The 18478-nt window shown below is 44.4% G+C and overlaps 1 protein-coding gene across 6 annotated transcripts in view; it reads left to right on the top strand.

The window, feature by feature from the left end:
* Positions 1-18478, top strand: part of AGAP1 (ArfGAP with GTPase domain, ankyrin repeat and PH domain 1) — a 334155-nt gene that overhangs the window by 108076 nt on the left and 207601 nt on the right. For 5 of the 6 annotated variants that reach the window (XM_086751069.1, XM_086751066.1, XM_086751065.1 and 2 more), the window contains one exon: positions 5572-5659. In XM_086751069.1, the coding sequence (XP_086607195.1) occupies positions 5572-5659 (88 nt within the window). Of the gene's footprint in view, positions 1-5571; positions 5660-6354; positions 6367-18478 lie in introns of all 6 variants that reach the window. The other variant, XM_086751067.1, reaches the window with a different exon arrangement.

Genomic DNA, 18478 nt, shown 5'->3' with positions numbered 1-18478 from the left:
TCAAACCTTCCAAAAGGGCTGTGGTACCCAAGATACAGAACTTAACACCTTTTGCAGGCGTCTGTGCCCAGCTCCTGTTTTCCAGCTTTAACTGGATGAGCTGCTCTGATCCAGGCACCCGTTTGCCGAGTGAACTGAGCAAAACCATCTGAGTTTGAGCGGGCAGCTGGAGCCGTGCTTCACCAACCCACTTCTCTTGTGGCAAACGTCGTCTTCTGAATCTGAGCTGATGGTAGCGTTTACGGAGGTGAGAGAAAGCATCGATGAAACCTAACCTGACAAATGCACTTAGGAAGATTGGCTTTTTAATTGAAGCAGCTTCCTCATGACTAGGGTGACGTTTGTTACGGTTTCAGTGGCACACAAGGTAAGCAGGAGAAAAATGTGGTGGTCAGTGGATGTAGCTATATACTCGCGTAACGCAGCTGTGGTATTGAGTACTTTTGCCTTGGGTGTCTTGCCCCCACGTTGTGTGTGAACCAGTAGTAGGAGAATTGACTTCTGATGAGCGGCTGCTCTGGAGAATTGATTTTAAGTGGTCACCGTGCACGAGCCTCGAGATTACAGTCTCAGGCTTCAGTTTGTATAATCCTGGGTAGAACTCTTGCCATTACAAAAATAATTTTATTATGCCGCTGCAAATTATTGAAGCTAGCAGTGCCGGCTGTTCCTGTGAGCTTGTGCTCCAGCAGAAAACGCAAATTAGGAGCTCCATCTGAAATCTGTGGTGCCTTCTTGATTCTTTTGCCCTTGGGAAGCAGTTGGTGCGGTGAGTGAGTCGTCTCTGGGTCGGTCCCCCGCTTCCATCCTCTTCCTCGGCTCTCGCTTCGGCCTGGGGAGGAAAAGGGCCACGTTAGAAGACGAACCTGCCTCTCCTGCCACAGCACCATCATGAGGACAACGTGGGAGCGTTGCGTTAGCTTGGGGAGGTCAGAGGTGCGAGCAGCGCGGCGTATTCGTACAGGGCAGCAGTGCCGACGGGGAGAGGAGGCTTAGTGTTGCAGGGTTAGGAAGGAGTCCCGGCTTTGGCCGCTTGAGCGGGCTGGGCTTTGCAGGAGATGGTTAGTAGCTCACTGAGAGAGAGGGTCTTCTCTGGAAAGAAAGCCAATGGGTGTATTTTCAATGTACTTTTGAGGAAGGAATACCAGTCTTTCCCTCTGCCTCCTTTTCAGCAATGCACGTTGGGCTTGATTTCTTTCCAGTTTTCAGAAGGATGCTTGTTTCTGCTGGTCAGGTGCTACCACAGAGTTCTGCTTCTGTTACAGTCAAGCGCGTGCTAGGACAGCTGGGTGAGACCGGTCCCTTTCCCGAGCGATGCTGGTATTCCCAGATCCCATTTATCCAAACGTAAAATAAGAAAATGTTTGGCTCAATAAATACGAGATTATCTTGGCCAAAATGATTTAACTTGTTCCAAAAAAAAATATGCAAAGTGCCATCAGGCTTCTGTGCTGGATAACTTTATAATGCCAGATGCCGTCGATATATTTATACATTTTCACAAACAGGCTTTAGTAGGGTGTGGGCACGGCGGTTTGAATTTATTTTACAGCATGTCTGGCACGTGCAAATAAATGATTCAGTGTGGCACAAGTCATCGCTGACAGAGCGTTGCGTTGTAGCCTTGGTAGCAGCGATTTCTCCTCTCTGAGCTGGGTTAGCCTGGCGTTTTTGTTCCGTAACATGCTGTCACAACTTTGCGCAGTTCATATGCATCCGTAAATAAATAGAAATGATTCAGATTGTTTGTATTTAAAATACAGGAGACGGGAATATGGCTGCTCTGAAAACATGCTGGCGTATTTGTCATACGGCGGGAGATCATCCTTAAAAGAAGTATTAATCCTGCTTAAGAGAGAAACAGTATTAGAAGGCAGATTTTTCCAGTGTCAAGTTTATTGCTGCTAGTTTTCAGAGGTATAACAGCGGGCAGAGATGCGGAGCAGTAATGCCAAGCGCCACGCTGAACAGCAGAAGGCTGATTCTGCTTTTCTGGATTTTAATTTCATGTCTGGTGGAAAAGAGACGGCTGCCTCGTCTCTTCAAATGCAGGCGCTGAGGTGAGATCTTAGGGGAAGCCTCTCCGTACGGGATGAGAAGAGGAGGAGGAGGCTGATGTCTCCTGAACGCTTTCTGGAGTAATTGTCTGGGGGAAAAACAAAGCCGTGTGGCGAATGTAGCCTTTCTAGTCAGGTTTGAGGAAACTTGCTTTGAGTTCCTGTGATTTTTTTGAGAAGTTAACTGACTGTGTTAATGCTTTTTTCATGTTGCCCAGAGAGGTGGTGGAAGCCCCATCCCTGGAAACGTTCAAGGCCAGGTTGGCCGGGGCTCTGAGCAACCTGATCTGGTTGGAGATGTCCCTGCTCCTCGCAGGGGGGTTGCACTGGGTGGGCTTTGAAGGTCCCTTCCCACCCAAACCATCCTATGATTCTATGATTCTCCATTTGAACTCCTTAAGAACCTTGGTCAGTTTGGCAGGTAGTTTGAAACTAATTTAAAGAATTTCTTCATTAAAAAAACAATTTAATATTTTGATCAAGAAAAGCAGCCCTGCATTATCTTTAAAACACCAAGACTCTTTGCTCTCAATCTTCAGGGGACTTATGGAAATAAGTAAAAGGAGAAAGAGGGAGGTAGCATACCACCTTTGAGGATTGTGTGTGGTTTTTCATAACGTATCTGAAGGCAAGAAGGCCCTAGTTGTACTACGTGAGTTAGTAAAGTGGTTTCTTGACTGAAATGCACATCTTATTCCTCCAGATCAGTGCTTTCTGCATCAGTTTGTAGCATCACATTTGTAACGCTCTTTTGGCTAGGCACCTTTGTCTTTGTCTATGAGGAGGAACGTACTGGAGAACCTGAGGTACTGTAAAATTACATATACTTTGCTTAGCCTCGCTATTTATCTGCAGAGATAGGTCTAATCTACTGATTAATAAGTGGGATTTTTGGTTTACTTGTCATTTTTGGCACGCACCGTCATAATCTAGAGGTGGTGGGGAAGGAGGAGAGGAAGATGCTTGCCTTGGGAGCACGGTGTTCAGCTTCTGCTCCGCGTTGAACCTGCTGGTGTCGTGAATGCAGACCGCTGATGAGCTGCTTGCCGGAGAAGACACGCAGCTAGCAAGCAGAGTAGTTAATCTCTTAAAAAAAAAAAAAAAATTGGGTATCTATGAAAATCTGGAAAACTGTTTCTTGACCAAAAGTATTGGCCATTTAAAAAAAAAAAGAAGTTAAATAAGTTTTTGCACACTATGTCTTAAATATTTGAGTGGTCCTTAATCCTGAGCAGTGAGAAATACGTCGTTCTAGGCAAAGGGACGGAGGTGGGAAGTAACCTCTCACCAGGGGGCTTTGTACGGAAAGGGAGAAGATAAGAGTTCTGCGGTGAGAAGAGCGGTGCAAAGACCGAGCTGTTATTCACAGGATTTCCTCAGGCACCACAGGGTTTTTCCCTCTGAGAAGTATGGAGGGTTATTTGAATGTTTTGCTTATTTAGGGAAGCATATGAATAGACAAGCTCACTGTAGTTTAGTGGCATGTGATGGAGGGAAACGCATCCACTTAAGAGGCTGCTTGACATTTTGGCGTTAAAGGATGTATGCTAGCGATCGTATTTTCTTCCTGTTACCTCTCTTTGATACTTGGTTGAACATTGGATAGAGCTCGCCTGAAGTTGTGGTTAAGTCAGGCATTCAGAGTGGAAATTCAGGATTTGGATGTCTGGGCAATATGGCTCTAGTTTTTGTTCCTTGTGTGTGCGGCTGGAAGTCCCAAGCTGTTTTTCCTTCCCTCTACGTTGAAGGGGGGAATTGGGGATCAGCGTAATAGTAATTTTAAAAAATAGCTAATCAATGTTGTATCTGTTCTTGTGCCACACAGAATCTTAGGGCTTTACTTACTGTCCACTCTTCACGTTCTGTTAATTGTTCTTTAATTTAATTTAATTTCCAGTGACGCACCATAAACATTCCCAATGCTCCCGTGAGATGAAAGAAAAAATCTTGAAAATGTGAGTGCTAGAGAGAGAGACACGTTTCACTTCTTCTCCTACTAGCTTGTGCTCAAGGTGAAAGACGTCGAGGCAGGATGTGCAGGAAACCACAGCCTGTGCAGTCCCACCACACGTATGCCCACGCCGCTCGCTCACGGTTCTCTTTCTCATGTTGGCAAAACGTGGAATCATAGTTAGTGACCTCATGTTGCAGTTCTTCTGAGGAAATTGCCTAGAGGGCTTAAATTGCCTTCTATTTGCCCTCTGCCCAAGTTGCCGCTTCGTCTGAGCTGTTCCTCGCATCAGCTGTAGAGATGAAGCAAGCACCCTTTGCCGCGCTGCCATCCTTGTCTTACCTGAATGCTGTTCTGGGTTGTAAAGAAGAAATAATTGTTTGGCTCCTTGCTTTCCCTCCCCAGCTCCACAACTGTCATTACGTTAGTGTCAGGTGGCGCCAGATTGAAGCAATTTTTGAGAAGGAGGAGAGTTTGTCCCTAATTAGGATTACAAACATGGAATAGGGAGTGTGTATTAATGTGTGACTTGTTAATTCTGCTTCTGTTTATTTGGCAAACTCAGGCAGATCAGCAGAGATCATCCCCTCTCCAGGGACCTTATGTCCTGAACCTTTTGCTTAGGGTGACGATAAACGTGTAGGAGCAGAGTAGGCTTAGGTTTGTTTAACAGACAGAATTAATTCCCATCTCCTCGCCCAAAAGCCGAGTAAGCGTGGTGTCCTCAGAGTGGTGTTCGACGGGGAGATCTGAATGAGTGGATGGCAACTGAGCAAGGGGAAAAAAAAAAAAGACATTTATTTAAAATATAGACAAGGTGTGTTCTCCAAAGCCTCCTGTCCCCTGGACTATGCAGAGCAGGGCAGGCAGCCAGGCTGGGACCTGCAGTACTTCTGCTTGATGGGCAGGTGTTCCTTATGCGGCCAAAGTTTGGGCAGGGGTGAGCTGCAAGCTTCTTGGTAAAATAAGGGACTTCATCAAGTCATAGTTGACATGCCAGGATCTGTCTGTAGTCATATGTATCATCTACGTGCTTGAGTAGTGAGTCACCGTGAGTCACGTGGTGGGTAGCCCGCAGAGATGCTTTCCAGTAGAAGAATTTAGTGATGTGGTTGTGTTTTTCAGTAAAGAGGTGACAGGCTGACTCTGAGCTTCAGGCTGCTTTCCTGAGCAACCTGATCGGGTTGGAGATGTCCCTGCTCCTGGCAGGGGGGTTGAGCTGGATGGGCTTTGAAGGTCCCTTCCAACCCAAACCATCCTGTGAGTCTGTGATTCCTGAAGTCTCTATGTACCTGGTGTTCCCGCGTAACCTCACCAGTGGTGAGGTGGATGAAGGAGCGCCACTAACTGGTTTTGGTTTCTGTGTTTCCTCTTGTCTGTGCTCTGCTGTAGCCTCAGCTTTTTGGCAGATGCTTTGTCTGTCGGCGTATTTCAGTGTTTTTATTGCCTGGCCTTTCTCCTCAAGTGTAGAGAAGTTATTTCTGCATTAAAGATTTTGCTTGAATATGCTGTTTCTTGTGGGGATTAATTGGAATTTAACCTTTTTCTTTTTTTTTTTCCCAGGGGATTGTGGGTAACCTAGCCAGTGGCAAGTCCGCACTGGTACACCGGTACCTGACTGGCACGTATGTCCAGGAGGAGTCACCTGAAGGTACGTGGATGTGCAAATTCCACTAATTTTATTCCCCCTCAACCTACATTTTTATTCATTTTTAGTCATGCAGAAATGAATCGGCAAAGAATCTGAATTGTTATTTCAGTGTTCATGGAGATTTTTCCTTTAACATTCTCCAGACTGAGAAGCGTGTATGCGAGGAGTATAATTGTACTTTTTTCATAACTGTTTAGCATCCTTAAATACTTTGACATCCGTTACGTGTCCGTATGGGAAACTTCTGGTCCTGTATTGGGAAGAGCTGACTGCCCTCAGTTTGGCTGCTGAAAGCCACAATTAGCGTACCCAGTACTGGATTTCTGCAGAATCCGGCCCTTTGGTTTGTGGCGCTGTGAGAATAAAAAACTTCACAAGCCTAAACTAAAGATGTAAATTGTTCCATGTTTAACATATTAAATCTTTGGAGTTGTTTTTTTTTTTTTTTTAGAAATGTCCTTATACCATAGAAAATTAATTTATATGTGAAAATGTTGTAGTGTTTAACATTAATCCAAGCTGATAACTTGAAATCAAAAATATCATAGTACCTTATAGAGGTGTATTTCACACTAAATACTTTTTTGATTTTTATTTTTTTTTTATCTGTTCTCCTTATGAACTTTAAAATCCAACTCTGAGACACTGAATTTCTGGTTCCTTCTTTTCCTTACTGGCTGTTCCATTCTTTGCAGATATGGATGCAGGTAACTATCCATTGTCTTCATGGCAACTCGTGTTTTGAAGAGACAGACAGCAGTTTCTGTACTATAGCGTTTCCCCCTCGTTTTGTGTATCATTTTGATTTGTTTCCTTTTGATTTCAAGTCTGTAGTGCATCTCACTGTTTTTGTCTCTTGCTGTAGTTGTCTTTTCAGCAGTAGTTTGTAGCTTCATGCATCTACGATAACATTTGTTTCCAATTAACTCTTTCCAGAGGAAGCTGCTAGGCGTAGTACGTGACGTTTTAAGTCTTGAGTTGTAGTTAAACGGGGAGGAAAGGGAAAGGGAGGGATGGACAAGGCTCTTTCTTGTGTGATTGCCCCAACGGTGACATCTTCCAGTTTATAAGCTTGCCTTGAATGTTTTTGCTGGTTTGTAGCTAGGACTGACGGGTCATCGCTGAGCCTTGCACCCAGCAGCGTGTAGATCACACTTGTGCCTGCTGCTTCGGGATGCTGGTAGCGAGAAATAGTTATGTAGTATGTGAATACAAGAAGTCTTCTGCAAAAATGTGCATCTCTACAGATCTTCATGTCACAAACAGAAAATATTTTGTGTTTTCTTCCTGGCAAGGTTCCAATATGTTGGTTGTTCACGGGATCAATAGCGCTCCTCTCCCAAAGCATGAATATTTTAGACGGTGTTCCTTGAGAGCGTTGCCATCTGTCTTCTTTGTCTTCAAGGATTTTTATTTACAGTGCTTGAGTGACGTTCAGGCTGTTTTTCCTGAAAGGATTAGATGACAAAAGCGGTGTCTAATCATTTCTTTGCACGTAAGTGTAGCTGACAAGCCTCCCTAATGACACCATTCCATTTCATTAACAGTAGAAAAACTGAAATAATTAAGAGCGCTGATTCACCTTGTGAAGGATAGGGTCAAGGTTTCTGATCAAGTTGGTGTTAAAGAAAGTTGAACACATTTAAACTACAATTAGTAATAATTTGTTAGTGTTTTATTTCTTTCTCCTCCCAGCCGAAGTCCGTACGCTGCTGTTGTATAGAAGATGCAGCAGCAGTGCAGGCGGTTCAGTTGCGCGAACGCAGGCCTTTTGCCGTTTACGTTCTGCATGGGAACATAGCTTTTGAGAAACCGAGGCCGAGTGTAAGCCCTTATGTTGGAAACCGGTGCGGATCTTCCTCTTCTCCTTTTCTTGAAGTCTTTTAGACAGGCTGGATTGTTAAATCGAATAAAGAATAGTGTGTATGTCAGGTGTTAACAGTCTCAGCTGCTTGACTGTTTTAAGAAAAAATAAACTTTATTGACTCTAGATGGCTTACTAACAGCGGCATTTATCAGTTATCGTATAATCATTATCTAATTGCTAAAATGATTGATGCACGCTTCATGTGAAAACAGTGATTACGCCCAGGGACTGCTATTTCTGCGATCCTTTGCCTTCTAAATTGCTACAATTGCCATGAAACCTGCCCTGAATTAGTCAAGCACCTGGTCTCCCGTAGACCTTAAAGCTTCAGCCTTCTCGTCAATGAGTCTCAGTTACATAAAGATCATTTCATGTTTCCTTCAGCTCTTTTCTTCACGAGGCGGTATTTGCCTTGCTGCCCGACACCCCCTCCCCACCAAGAAGAGGACTCGTGTCACATTAAAGTGTGAAGCAGTTTTCTCTCATTGTCTGGCCCAACTTTTATTTCTGTTCCGAATTAATTTTAGTCTCTAGTGTGATTGTAACGTTGAAAGCCTTTTTCTCATAAAATAAATTTGTCATGGGGAGAAAATTGACTTCTAGGCTCTCCCTCTGCGTATTTTACATGTGCGTTGCTAAATCAGTTGTGTTTTGATGTAATAAAATAAGTGATGTATTGCCCTGAAACAAGTGGGAATTTCAGCAGTCGGGGACTTGCCACTTTTTTCTGTCATGATGCCAGAAGGAAGTGATGGGAAATAGGGTATTTCAGTGATTTGTGACCATTTTGGACCCTTCCAAGTGACTGGAGAAAACACTGCTACTAAACAGCGTGTGGGTTTTTTAAGGAAACAGGTAAGATGCGTGCAACCTGGTATCGCTTTTCACCTGTCTAAATTTTAATTCTAACTGTAGGAACACAGTGAAACGTGGTGCGCACGGAATTTGAGACGGAGTACTGTGCAGAGCAAGGTGGACTGAAGTTTACAGGAATAGTGAGCGTCAGGGGTGTTCTCTTTCTGGTTTGGAGTTTTGTTTCCGGAAAGCCATGAAGGCGTGAAACGTGACTGAAAGGCTCGTGCGCGTCTCTGGTGTGTCTGTGAATGCCCCAGCTCATGTCATGGTTGTGTCAGTATTGTTTTCCGAATAAATCTGCCTCATAAAAAAGGCAGATAAGCTGTGATCAAAGGTGTCTCAGCTGGGATGAGGAAAAAGGAGGTGTGTTTTTCTCTCCCACCCCAGTGCCGCAGTAAAGCGAGATGCTAGAACAAACTGAAGCGACCATGAACTGCTACGTCTGCCCAGCGTATCTTCTGTTTAAGGAAACCAAGATTAACTGAGGTCAAGTTAGCAAAATCCCACTAAATTTGAAGATGCAGAACAGCTGAAATGAGAGTTGGGAGGAGAGCAGCACAGCCGAGGGGAGAAAGGCGGTGCAGGAGGCGTAGCAGCTGGTGTGGCTGTATTTTTTGTAATTTTGGAGAAAGTTTGAAGGGTCCAGTGTAACGTGTGCTTATGAGTCTGGCTTTGAAGTCACTTAAAGCCTGACTTCTTTCCTGAAGCTGGAAATTATATTTTTTCCTGCTATTTTTCAAAGACTTGACGATTATCTAGGAGCAGTCTGCTCGACTTTGGCATTAAAATGAGACACAAATGTTTTAAGTGCTTTATTAACGAAACGTTGGGGTATATTTCGGATTTCTTTTTTCTTGGAAGAGTGAAATGTTTTTATGGTCTCAAAAACATAAAGGCAACCCTTCACCGAGTGATATTTTTCAGTACCTACAATGAACAGTGCATCACTTGGATAACAGGAATGGCCATAAAACTGAATGTTTATTATTAAAATACCAAACCAAGTGTCACCTTTAGCCTTCTCTTTAAAGAAGAGGGACTGTAATGAGATTACCATGAAATTAAGTTGCTAGCCTGTTACCAAAACGCATAGAAATTTTGTATTGGGGGACAAATGTCCATGTTTTTCACTTTCTAGTACCTGTTTCCCTATCACGCTGCTTCAGCAGGGGGTAGTTATGCAAGGAGGATTGAGAAAGGCTGCTTTAAAATTTCAGCTGCTTTTGTTCAGCATCCCATCACCAGATTTTTTTTTTCTGACCATAGACTCTTACAAAATAAGTATACAAGAAGTTCAAGCGTAATCTATTAACCTAGGTAACCTCCAATTGGCTTCATTCATGGAAACCATGTGATGCTTCAGTTGCTGGATTCTGAGATGAAAAATTTTTTACGCTGAGGGTGGTGGAGCACTGTCCCAGGCTGCCCAGAGAGGCGGTGGATGCCCCATCCCTGGAAATATTCCAGGCCAGGTTGGCCGGGGCTCTGAGCAACCTGATCTGGTTGGAGATGTCCCTGCTCCTTGCAGGGGGGTTGGACTGGGTGGGCCTGGAAAGGTCCCTTCCCACCCAAACCATCTTGTGATTCTGAAGAGTAACTTTCATGATTTTTCATTCACGATTTCTTGGAATTCCATAAAATCATCATCATAGGAGTAAAAACCTACACATAGCTTATACAGGGAGATTTTGCAAGAATTCCAAGTGCATACAAGTTCAAAAAGGCAACATTAACCTTAGAGTCCCATTTTGCGGTGCTCAGGCCACGTAGGGAAGCTGCAATTTTTCCCGTCAAGTCCAGGTCCTCTGTGCAACTTTTCATGAGCTTACACAGCACTTTGTGGGGCGACAGAAGCTATCAGAGTCCTTTTTTTTTTTTTTTTAATCTGTAAAAGCCCAGACAAACACACTGTTGTGTGCAGGAGACAGTGATGACTTTAGATATGCGTTTCAAAATTATCTCCCTTTAGTTCTTTGTCTTCTGTTTTGTTCAAATACCTGCAGATTATTTTTATTTGGCGTTTCATGCTGACATCCAGATAGAAGACACCACTTGCGTCTTTTTGCTCGTTTTAAAGTCGTGCTGCGGTTGGCTTTCTCGGGCTTTTGGAGCCTTGCAGGTTCAGCGTCAAAGCGTGCGGTGATGCGTTGTGCCGTCTCCTCTCTCCCCGTCCCCTGAGACCGGCCAGCTGGGTTAGCGTTCTCTGAAGACCTCTGTGGTCTAGCCATCAAGCTGGCTCCTGTTTCGTGTTGCACAAATGAGGAACTGTGTTAATTGAAGGAAGAACTGAAGTATTTACCCTTTTCCTGAGGAGAAGGTGCTGAAGAGGCGATTTTCTAGAAGGGGCTTCCCTTTTTGGTTGGGTGTCTTGAGGGTCAACGGATCTTTCAGGTGTTTTTAACACCTTGCACGTTGAATACCCAAAGGTTTTGATGAATAACATCTGTAGGATTTCTGCCCTTGTTGTAACAGACCCTCTGAAGGTGGTGTCCCAGGTGAAGACCGTAAATACAGATTTATAGGTGCTATTACAACTTCAGGCTCTTCGTAGCGATGGAAGTGACTCTTCGCTCTCCGGTGCTCTTCGCTTTCTGCTGCTGCGTCAGAAGCCGGCCTGAAGCGGCTGCTGCTGGAAGAAGGGGCCTACCTTCCGCTTCATTTTTCAAATACTACCTCTAGGTGCATATCCAAGTCATAGCTCAGTATTTAGATCTTAAAGCAAAAATTTAATATGTTCTTTGGACATGTTTCTTTTTCAAATTGTATAGATTTTCATTTCTTACTGTGAGCTTTTTTTCCCCCTTCCGCTTAATCTTTTGTGTTGGGAAGTTGTATCAGAAAGTAGGGCACGGTAGTTAGCTGATTTTATTCACAGCATGTTTAATTCTTAACAATTTTTTTAAAACCTTTTTTTTTTTTTTTCTCCCTCCCACTCCCTCTTGGTTCTGAGTGATGCTCATAGGAAAGGTGTTCAGTGAAATACAGAATGCAGATGGAAAACAGATTTTTTTGTATCCGTAAAATATGGTATGCTATTGTATAGTGACCCTTCTGTTCTCATATTTGAATTGGAATATTTTGGAAGGCAATTTAAAAAAAAAAAACAACCTAAAACAAAACGCAAAACCTGTGATTATGATAGTTTCTTTGTCTGGGTTTCCTTAGCAGATCTCAGAATGGTGAGTTGGATTTTTTTGTGTGTGTGTGTTCAGACAAATTACAGTATAAACACAGCTAGCCAAGGCCAGTTTTAACTTCAGAGTTACTGTTTGTAATGTAATACTGTAATGAAAGGACAGATATTATAGAAGCTGGCTATAAACTAAGTATAAAAAGTGAAAATACATTTTTTTTAAAAAGAGACAAGGGAAAAAAAAAAGCCTGAAATCTGTGCTTCAGTGCTTATAGGCGTTGCGTCTGGGAGATGAAACGCGTGATAAGCCAACTTTTGAGGAACTGTGGCGAAAAAGGGCGAGGGTATTTTAAGTCCTGGGGCTAACTTCGTAAGGAACTTTGTTTGGAAAGTGCTACTTTGGGGTGTAAACTTTTAAAACTTGAAAAGGCTGGTGGTGGAAGCAGGTGGGAGGGTCACATCCTGCCCGGAGAGGTTGGTGGCTGCTGTTCAGTTTGTCTGCAGCTGGCTCGGTCAAAATAAGCTTTTAAAATTAGCCTTGAGGTGTAGATACAGTTATATATGTGGATGTGATGTGGGTAAGGGACTGTCTGCACCTGCTGTCTGTAAAATGAGCAGGGAAAAAAAAAAAAAATAAAAAGTAATAGTAAAGAATTCTCTCTTATAGAGGCCTGGCTTCCTATCTCCTTAGCAGAAATTGAGCCATTAATGTCAGTGTAGGCCCTTGTCACCCCACAGCCCAGGGTCAGAGAGGTTTTTTTAGGGGTCTCTGGGCAGGATGATGGCTGTTTGCCTCAGAAAATGGCGCCGGTTACACTGACCAGGAGCAAGGAGTACTAGTCACACCCCTATAAATCTATAAATACTTATTTTTTTCCTTCCATTTTAATACTTAATAAGGCCTAGCTGTTAGAATACTTGAGCGTGTTCATCTGCAGAGTTTTACTGTCCGATTAAGCTCCAACACCTGACATCCATAGTCGTGCGCTGATGAAATTTAAATAAAGCTGCGCGAAGTGAAGAGGTGATGGTGCAGAGAAAGTCCTGCGGGTGGGAAGTGTGGTGCAGGACGCTCCGGGCCCTTGGGCTGGGGTGAATCCAAGGCACCTGGGTGCTGTCAGAGGAGAGGGTTCCTCGCAGGCTCCTACTTCATTTTCCTCCCCGTTAAACTGTCAGAAATATTTTTTTTCACGTGAATGAACTATGAAAAAGGGCATACTCACAACATGTAATGTATTCAGCTTTTATTTGCTCGGTGCCAACATTTTTGTAAATTTATGTGCAGTAGATGTCAGATGAAAACGTGTTCCTACATCGTGGTGAACTGATGGGTGTCTGATACCGCATTTGTGGAGTCATTTCCGAGATGCGAGCGCTCAGCTGCGGGGCACGGGTGCTTTATCACTTTGCAGAAAGTGTTTCAGATTTGCAAATTCACGCTAGAACCCTGACCAGGATTAAAATCTCAAACCTATCACATCTAGGTTGGTGTAGCGGAGGAAAGACAACCGTAGATTCTTTCCAGGCAAGTGTGAAGCGGCAGGTGTAATTGTATGTCTGCTTCCACCGGATACTTTTGCCTGTTTGCCTGGGATCATAATAAAATGGGAACTAAAAAAAATGGTGAAGGTCTTTCCCTTGCCCTAAAAGGGGATCAGCAGATTATTTCTTAGTAAGAACCTTCACCTCTGGTCTCTTCTTAGTCTGTTCACCTAAGTAACTACAGATCATATGCTTATTTTTCTTACTGTGCACTTCCTAGGCAGATTTTTAAAAAATTTTTTAAATTTTTTTTTGCAAGTGCTGATGTGCTCTTTTCCTTCAGTCCTTATCTTCCGTGTAATGTGCTACCTGGAGCGATATGCAGAGTTCTGGCTAAGGCTCTGTAAGCCGCTGGTGACACGAGGGCCAGGACAAACTTAACTGCTCAGAGGCTGTCTCTTTTTTCCCCTCGTTTATCTTGGTGGTTAATCCGTCATTTTCTTCTCTTCTGTCTGAAATGTAACACTGGATGGGAATCCCAACCTGGTCACGGTGCTTCTGGCTTCTCCTTTTCACCAAGTTCTTCTAACGCAGAGGGAATCCGCTGTGGAAGCGTTCCCACCTTGCACCCAAATATCTAATAATTACGTGTGTAATTAATAATGTGTGATTGGCTTCAATAAATGCGCTTTCCAGACTGGTCTGCGAAGCACGGCAATTTTTAAATTTTCTTTATATGCTGGCAGCTGTTTGAAGTTAATGGAAGCAACTGCTGTGCGTTTCATTCTGGCTGGCTGGTGTGGAGCCAAGGTGGGTTGCCGCAGGAGGCTCCCCTCTCAGACGGCTGCTCCGGATTTGCTTGACTTGCAGTCTGTCAGGCCGCTCAGGCCTGCACCACGCTGTCTGTTCAGTGATTTTGTACCACTTGGAAATGAGACCAGTACCTTTGCAGGGATGTCGTTCGGCATAACTGCCTTGATACGTCTTCAAGATGAACCCCCTCCATCCCGTTTTCCGTCTAAACATTGTGGTCTCTGATTCCATGCAACTTTAGTTAACACTTTATTTCAAGTGTAAGGTATATTTTCCTGAACGCTTACAAACTTAAAATTTGGTTGATCTCCATTGAAATCACTGCTGGGTTTTGTGGACCATCAGGTCTGGCTTTGCAAATGTGTCCCTCAGCGTGTATCAAAATAAAGTTGTTAAATGTCATTGCAGCTGCTACTGAAATTCCAGCAGTAAACCTTCTTTTCGTGGAATTACAGGGTCATAAATTAGTGCTTCCTTGGCAGTTTTTATGTAACGATAAAATTATAGAATCACAGGATGGTTTGGGTTGGAAGGGACCTTCAAAGGCCACCTAGTCCAACCCCCCTGCAAGGATCAGGTCGCTCAGAGCCCCGGCCAACCTGGCCTGGAATGTTTCCAGGGATGGGGCATCCACCACCTCTCTGGGCAACCTGGGACAGTGTCCCACCACCCTCAGCATAAAAAAAATTCTTCTTGATATCTAAGCTGAGTCTACGTCCTCTTATTTTGAAACCATCACCCCTCGTCCTGTCACACCAGGCCCTGCTGAAGAGTTTCTCCTCATCTTTCCTGTAGCCCCCTTTAGGCACTGGAGCCACCAGTATATCAAAACCTACCTGTCAAGAGAAGCAGATGGTCTGTTTGAAAGGCTCAGTCAAGGTTGCTTTGTTGGTTTTTGTTTGGTGATTGTTTCTGTTTGTGCGCTTGGTTCTGTTGGGTTTTTTTAACCCAGTTACTTTGGGGAGCTGGTGCCGTTATCTGCTTGCGGCTGTAGTTGCGTGCGACAGCAATGTTTCTCCAGCCTCTGCGCTTCTGTGGTTTTACGCCGAACCCAACTCAGCCACATTTGGTTTCTGAAGTATTGTCTAGCCCAACATTTGCATTAAGGAAATACCCCAAAGCTAGCTTCCCGTGCGGCTGGACCATAATCTGGGACGGCTTCTCTGCTGCTGGTACCAACAGGAACTGACGTCGGGCACTGAGCGCAATGTGATGTGGGCAAAATGTAGTGTTCATGCTTCTTGGGTAATAGTATGCTTTATTGTGAAACACTGAGAAAAACATTTTGAAAATAGTTTATTTAAATAAAAACTTGGGGTAACGTTGAGCTGCAACGCCGGCATTGGTTTACTGGGCTGTTCCAGTTGTTCTTCTTTAGTTGCAGAAGATCTTGTGAGCATTTATTTTGGGGGGGGCTTGATGAACAGTTTTTCCTATATTTTGGCCTGAAATGGTGGACGGAGGAAATATGGACGAAAGGAATAAATAGCTTTTTAACGTCTTGCCCTGAAGAGGAGCCAGATTCCTGTCTTTTCCATCTCAAGGAAAAAAAAAAAGGAGAGAATCTGCCTTTTGTGAGGCAACTGAGCACCGTTTTCAGGATTCACATGTCAATTAGAAATAAAAAACGGAGGCTTTTGTGGCAGCTTCAGTCTCATCTTCCATCTCTCCTTTCCTGCCCCCGGGGTTGTGGTAGACATTCAGCTGCCGCACGGGTTTGTCACGCGGCCAGCCCTCCGAGCATATGGCCAAATAACTTCATCCCTGTGGCAATTTGCTTGAATAAAGAGCCTGGCGAATGCCATCGAGCCCGGGGACACGGTATGAAAATCAGCGGCTGCTTCGGTGAGCAATTACGCAGCCAAACAGCTATCGGCTGGAGGAGGCGGGATGAAGATCTCCATCCTCGGAATTCCTTGTCCAATATAAAGCTTTCATGGTATCGAGAGAGCACCTTTGGTTACAAATCCACGCTGTATTGAAAATCAGCGTACATTTTCACTGAAGGTTTCGTATTCCTGCCGACGCCAAGCACTAACCTTTGCAGAACGGCGGGCGAAGAAATGAGATTAGGGAGCTTTTGTTGATTCCCTCAGCCTGGTGTTCCGACTTGTGCCGCCTCTTTGTAAATCGCTGACACACAGAATTTATTTAGCTTTATAGTGATAAAAGCTGTATGTTTATCTGGAGCGTCTTATAGTAGGAATCTGGCCAAATGCGCCGAAGAGACCGGGTGGTTTTACGGGCGGCATCAGGAGCACCGCTCCGTATCGTTCGGGTGGGTGTTGTGCGTGGTGCGTACGCGGGAGTAGGATTTGCCTCCTTTTGTGAAATTCTGTGTATGTCTGAAAATGAATCTGTGTGAATTGATAGTGGTCTTGCCCTGGCAAACTGGGAATAATGCAGCGATTTGTGAAGAGGGAGTTTTAGAGAAAATAAATAAACCACATACTAAAATCCTCCCAAATTAAAGCTTCCACACAACTTCAGTGACTTGTTTTCACAAAATCGCCGTGATATTTCCTGAAAACAGTTTCCAGCTCCGTCTGTAGAGAGTTATTGAGGGATTCACTGCCGTGTCTTTCCTGTGGCTTTAGAGATGGGATTGGGGCTGCAAGGAGAGGCGGCGTAGCCGTTGCTTGCGCGTCTCGCACATCTTTGTGCTTTGACGTGCCTGTTAGGGCATAGCAGGAGCGATCGCGCCGTCCTTCGGCGCTGTGCTCCAGGCTGCCGCTCTGTCTCTTTCCGTGACCTCCTTTGGCAGGTACGCGTGGGAGCTGAGAAATTCCCTTATTAAAAAGCTGCGTGTGTCATGATACTGATGGGAAGCGAACAAAGCTAGCTGCCTCCCTTGGGGCAGGTGCTGTGGTTTTTGAGCTCTTTCTTTAAATTAAGGAGGTCATTTCTTTGTTTCCAGTGTCATCAGCTTAGACAGTACCTTGCGGTCCCATCGTACGTACGGATGCTTAGAAGAATACAGTGATATTTTGCATGGGAGACTTGACGCCTCTGACACGTAGCGGCGGTTCAGCATTCGGACTGACTGATCTGTCTGATCGTCTTTCCCCATGGCCCTGTGTTGCTTTACAAACTGCAAAGATGTATTTAAAAAAAAAAAAAAAAAATACTACTGGTGCAGTGCTGTCCAAGCTGAACCATCCCAAAATCACTGCCCTTGCACTGCTTTTGCTTGCCCGGCCTGGAGATGGGTTGCTCATCGAGTTGAAGGCAGAACCAGTCTATTGTTTGGCTTAATCATAGAATCATAGAATGGTTAGAGTTGGAAGGGACCTTCAAAAGCCACCCAGTCCAACCCCCCTGCACGGAGCAGGGACATCTCCAACCAGATCAGGTTGCTCAGAGCCCCGTCCAGCCTGGCCTTGAACGTTTCCAAGGATGGGGCTTCCACCACCTCTCTGGGCAACCTGGGACAGTGTTCTATAACTCGCATCGTAATCTCACAACCACAGAGATCTGTAGGACAACCACACGGCCTGGGCTTCATATGCTGGCAGAAATCTGTGTGCTCTTCAGTGTTTATACTTTTATTTGTGTAAATTCGTCGTACTGAGGGAGGATTTCTCACTCTGCCCTGTGTAGTGCCTAACGCTACGATGCGCCCGTGATACGGGCTCTTTAACGGCGTAGAAACAAGGAAATAGGGATGCATCCTGCTGTGATCTCAAATTTCCGTAAAATAGTTCTTACGTGGGGGATGAGCGCAAGTCTGCTGTTACGTTTCTGGATCTTCAGATTTTATTGGAAATGCATTAAACATTTTGGTTGGTGAGGTGATTAGATTTAAACTATTTATCATGAAACACCTAAACCCAGACAAAAATAAACGGACGGGTGAGGATGTGCAAGGAACCAGTGCGTATTCTAGGGAACGAGCGCCCTCGGTTTTAAGGGTGAAGAAGCCCCTTGAAGAGATTTGAACTGACTGTGTGCTTGTTGGCTGCGGCACTGCTCTTCCAGCCTGACAGACCGTGGTGCGGCATGTCCAGATTGGAGTTTAATACTGGAAATAAAAATGCGTTATCCCTGTCCCGAGCTCCGCGCACAGTGGGTTTGGGGAGGGCGAGGAGCTAGTGTACAAGCTGGTCCAACAAGTCGTTGGACGAGTTTATGCTGTGCGTGTTAAATATGGTACGCTTCCCAAACCTCCTCCCGCAACCAAAACCTTCACTGACCACGGAGTGGCTCTCAAGAATGAATCTCCTAGTGCTGACATCTGTGATCTGTGTATGTGTATTTTAATATTACATCCATGGATTTTTATTTGTTTTTCCACCCGGCTCTCTACTTAAGCTTTTTATTTCGCCTCGTCCGTACCCTCTTTATGCCTCTGAGGACCGTTTGAAGATACAGTGAGACTCGAAAGGCGTCCTGTTGATGAGCGAATAATAAGTTGGCTCTTAAATGTGTTCAGTTCATGGTATTTTATAATTAGCGGTGTGAACTTTCAGCATTTAAAAAAAGGAAATAGGAAACTGTGATCACTCTTTGATCGCATATGTACTGCGTTTCCATTGTTTCCCACCGCTGTAAAGAGCCTCTCTGGAGGGCTGTGTGTTAAGTAATTCATCTTATTTAACACTTCGTTGTGAAGCATATACAATTAATTGACGATGTGTAGAAATAGCGATCTGGTTAACAGAAATTCAGT

The sequence above is a fragment of the Chlamydotis macqueenii genome, chromosome 6, assembly GCF_036417535.1.
Source record: "Chlamydotis macqueenii isolate bChlMac1 chromosome 6, bChlMac1.mat, whole genome shotgun sequence".
Classification (NCBI taxonomy): Eukaryota; Metazoa; Chordata; class Aves; order Otidiformes; family Otididae; genus Chlamydotis; species Chlamydotis macqueenii.
This window is presented reverse-complemented; position numbering and strand designations above follow the sequence as displayed.